This window comes from Indicator indicator, chromosome 14 (genome assembly GCF_027791375.1).
Source record: "Indicator indicator isolate 239-I01 chromosome 14, UM_Iind_1.1, whole genome shotgun sequence".
NCBI classification, from domain to species: domain Eukaryota; kingdom Metazoa; phylum Chordata; class Aves; order Piciformes; family Indicatoridae; genus Indicator; species Indicator indicator.
In genome coordinates, this window is record NC_072023.1 from 317,533 (window position 1) to 320,822 (window position 3,290).

Below are 3,290 nucleotides of genomic sequence, written 5' to 3' on the forward strand. Positions count from 1 at the left end.
ACCCTACACCTCCCGGACCAAAGGGTGCCCGGTGCCTGCTGGTGCCACCGGGTGCCAGCTCCTGTTCCCGAGGCGGCGGGGGGAGGGGGGGGGATACAGCAGGACAAGGCCTTCCCCGGTGCTGCCAGCGGCAGTGATGTGGCAACAGGTCCGGGTCACGTTGCCAGCCCTGTGCTCGTAGCAGCGTGAGACAGGATTACGGAGGGGGCTGGCGGGGGCGGGGGGGCGGCAAATCCTGCCCCAATGTCACCCTCCCCACACTAAGGGACAGCAGCAGAGACACCCGCCCCCTGCCCATCCGCAAAGGCAGAGGAGCTAGCGTTTGCGGATGGGATGGGGGGAGGTCCCCGCTGCCCATCCCGTTAAGCCACCCCTCCCTCCGCTCGGTCCTGCCCCCACCCCCCCGCCCGGTTCCGCCCCCGGTGCACACCGCACGTGAGGAGGGTGCGGGGCTGGCGGCGTCGGCTTTGCGGGGAGAGAAAAGCGGCGGATACAAGAGGTGTTTTTTGGGGGGGGGGGTTGGAGGGGGGGTTGGGAGGGTGGGTGGGGGGGGGCACAGATGCGGCTGCATGTGCGGCGACGTTGGATCTCCCCAAGAACGAGCTGAGCATCCCGGTGAAGCTGAAGCAGGCGACGGCAAAAGAGTGGAGATGGATGAAGGAATCTCCCGTCTGCCCGAGAGGCAGCTGCTGGAGCACAGGGATTTTATAGGGTAAGGAGAAAAGGGCACCGAAGCGTCTCCGTCTCGGCGGATTTTTCGCTGCTCTGTTGTCAGACGGTTTTCCGGTGGTGCGCGGGGCTCGCCCTCCATGCCTGGATCTTCCTCCTGTTTGCCCACCGGAGGAGATGTCAGGCCAGCTCTCGCTCTTTTTACCGATCCTGGATCTCTTGCCTTATTGTTTTTTCCCCCTACAGGCTGGATTACCCTTCCCTCTACATGTGCAAACCCAAAAGAGGCGTGAAGAGGGACGAGAGCAAGGTAAGAGTAAGTTTTCGGGGCTGTTCTGGCTTCACTGGGATTCGCCGAATTTTTTCGCTCCCAAAAACATCCCGGGGAGAGGGAGGTGGGGTGGTGGTGTGAGCTTTTAACTTCCATCCATCACTCCCCGAGTTACAAGCGGGTCTAGGAGAGCGGTGCCCGGGCGGTACCGAGCGGCGTGCGGGCGTCACGGCGTCTGTTTGTGTTCGATCCCGCGCCGGGGAACTCGAGTCTAACGCCCGGCCTCCCCCCTGCGCTTGCTAGGAAGCGTACAAACTGCCCCACCGGCTGATTGAGAAGAAACGGCGGGACCGGATCAACGAGTGCATTGCCCAGCTGAAGGACCTGCTGCCCGAGCACCTCAAGCTGACGGTGGGTGCGGGTCAGCGGCTGTGCGGGGCTAGCATCGGACCTGACGGAGTCAGGTCAGGGTTGGACTCGATGGTCCGAAAGGGCTCTTCCAGCCCGAATGGTTCCTCTGTACATGCGCCGGCAGTCCGCCCGCTTCACAGGCCCAGGGGTGGCGGGGACGCGGGACACCGGCCTGCCTTGCTGGCTGGCGATGACACCCCCCGGGGACGCCTTTGCCCGGAGTTACGGCGCTTGGTGGGGGCCAGAAATGGTGCCGAGCCGCTCCCTTCGCTACCGTTGCAGACGCTGGGACACCTAGAGAAAGCCGTGGTGCTGGAGCTGACTCTGAAGCACTTGAAAGCGCTCACAGCCTTAACGGAGCAGCAGCACCAGAAGATCATCGCTCTGCAAAACGGTGAGCGGGGCCCGGGGAGGGGAGCCGCCGCGGGGGCGCACCGGCGGCGGGGGGAGGCGCGGAACCCTGCAGCGGAGCCGCAGGCAAACGCCGCCCGCTCTGGTCCGAACCCGCAGGGGAGAGCTCCATGAAGTCTCCGGTGCAGGCCGACCTGGACGCCTTCTACTCGGGCTTCCAGACCTGCGCCAAGGAGGTGCTGCAGTACCTGTCCCGCTGCGAGAGCGGCGCCCCCCGCGAACAGCGCTGCGCCCAGCTCCTCCTCGGCCACCTGCACTCCGTGTCCGCGCAGCTGCTCCCCGGCCCGCCGCTGCTGGCCCCGCCGGGCCCGCTCAGCAAGGGATCCTCCTGCTCCCCACCCTGCGCGCCGGGACACCGGCCCCAGGGGCCCCGGCCGGAGGGCCAGGCCAACTGCGTGCCCGTCATCCAGCGGACTCACGCCGAGCCCAGCGCCGAGACCGACACGGACACGGACAGCGGCTACGGCGGCGAGACCGAAGCGCGGCCCGAGCGCGGCCCCGTGACGGCCGGGGGCGCGCTTCCCGCCCTCAGCATCAAGCAAGAGCCGTCGGCGGACGAAGTGCCCCCCACTCCCAAACGGCTGAAGCTGGACCGCGGCAGCAGTCCCCTGCCCGGTGCCCCGGGGCTGGCGGCGCGGGGGGCCGAAGCGGCGGCAGCGGCTCTGGTGAGACCGGATGCGGCGCTGCTGGGCTCGCTGATGGCTCTGGGGGCGGGCGGCGGAGCCCCCTTCGGACAGCCGGCCGCCCCTTTCTGCCTGCCCTTCTACTTCATCTCGCCCTCGGCCTCCGCCTACATGCAGCCGCTGCTGGATAAAGGCGGCCTGGAGAAGTACCTGTACCCTGCCGCCCCCATCCCGCTGCTCTACCCCAGCATCCCGGCACAGGCAGCCGCCGCGGCTGCCGCCGCCGCCTCCTTCCCCTGCCTCTCTTCCGTGCTCGGCCCCGCCGACAAGGCGGCCACCGCCGGGCTGCCCCCAGCGCCCCACCTCCCGCACCCCTACGCCAGCGCCGCCGAGCCCGCCGAGGAACCCGAGCCCGCTGCCACCGAGCAGCCCGGTGCCGAAGGCCCGTGAGCTGCCGCCGGCTGGGAGCCGCCGTGGGGGTTCCCCGCTGCCGCTGTTCTCCGCAACCTCGGACTTGGCCGCCCCGCGGTGGGGCGGGGAGGAGCCGTCGGGGCCGGTACCGGCGCTCCTGGCTTTCCGCGGGGGGCAAGGCGGCATCTGTGATGGCTCAATGGGAGCTGGCGGCATCCGAGAGTGCTCGCCGGGAGTCGGCGCTGGTTCCGGCGCGGCCCCGGACCGGCACGGATGAAATTTGCTACTCAGTATTTTTTTAATGTTCGGCTTTCTGAACGCGTCGGTCTGTTACGGAGGAAGATAAAAGGTGCAAGGTCGCTTCTCGTTGCGCCCCACAAGGTACCGTAGATGTCGCACCTTATTGGGAGGGGGTCGCACAGGGTCCCCGAGTCCCTGCACTTGTTCGCGGGGCTCAGGCTGCGGGCAGGGGCGAGGCGAGGGCGGAGGCAGAG

At 68.1% G+C, this 3,290-nt stretch overlaps 1 protein-coding gene across 1 annotated transcript; it reads left to right on the plus strand.

The window, feature by feature from the left end:
- The first annotated feature begins 599 nt into the window (after positions 1-599).
- Positions 600-2,835, plus strand: BHLHE41 (basic helix-loop-helix family member e41). Its single transcript, XM_054386880.1, has 5 exons — positions 600-712; positions 916-979; positions 1,244-1,351; positions 1,634-1,745; positions 1,862-2,835. Exons 1-5 carry the CDS (start codon positions 651-653, stop codon positions 2,833-2,835), a joined length of 1,320 nt encoding a protein of 439 aa, XP_054242855.1. The 5' UTR covers positions 600-650.
- Positions 2,836-3,290: the final 455 nt, after the last annotated feature.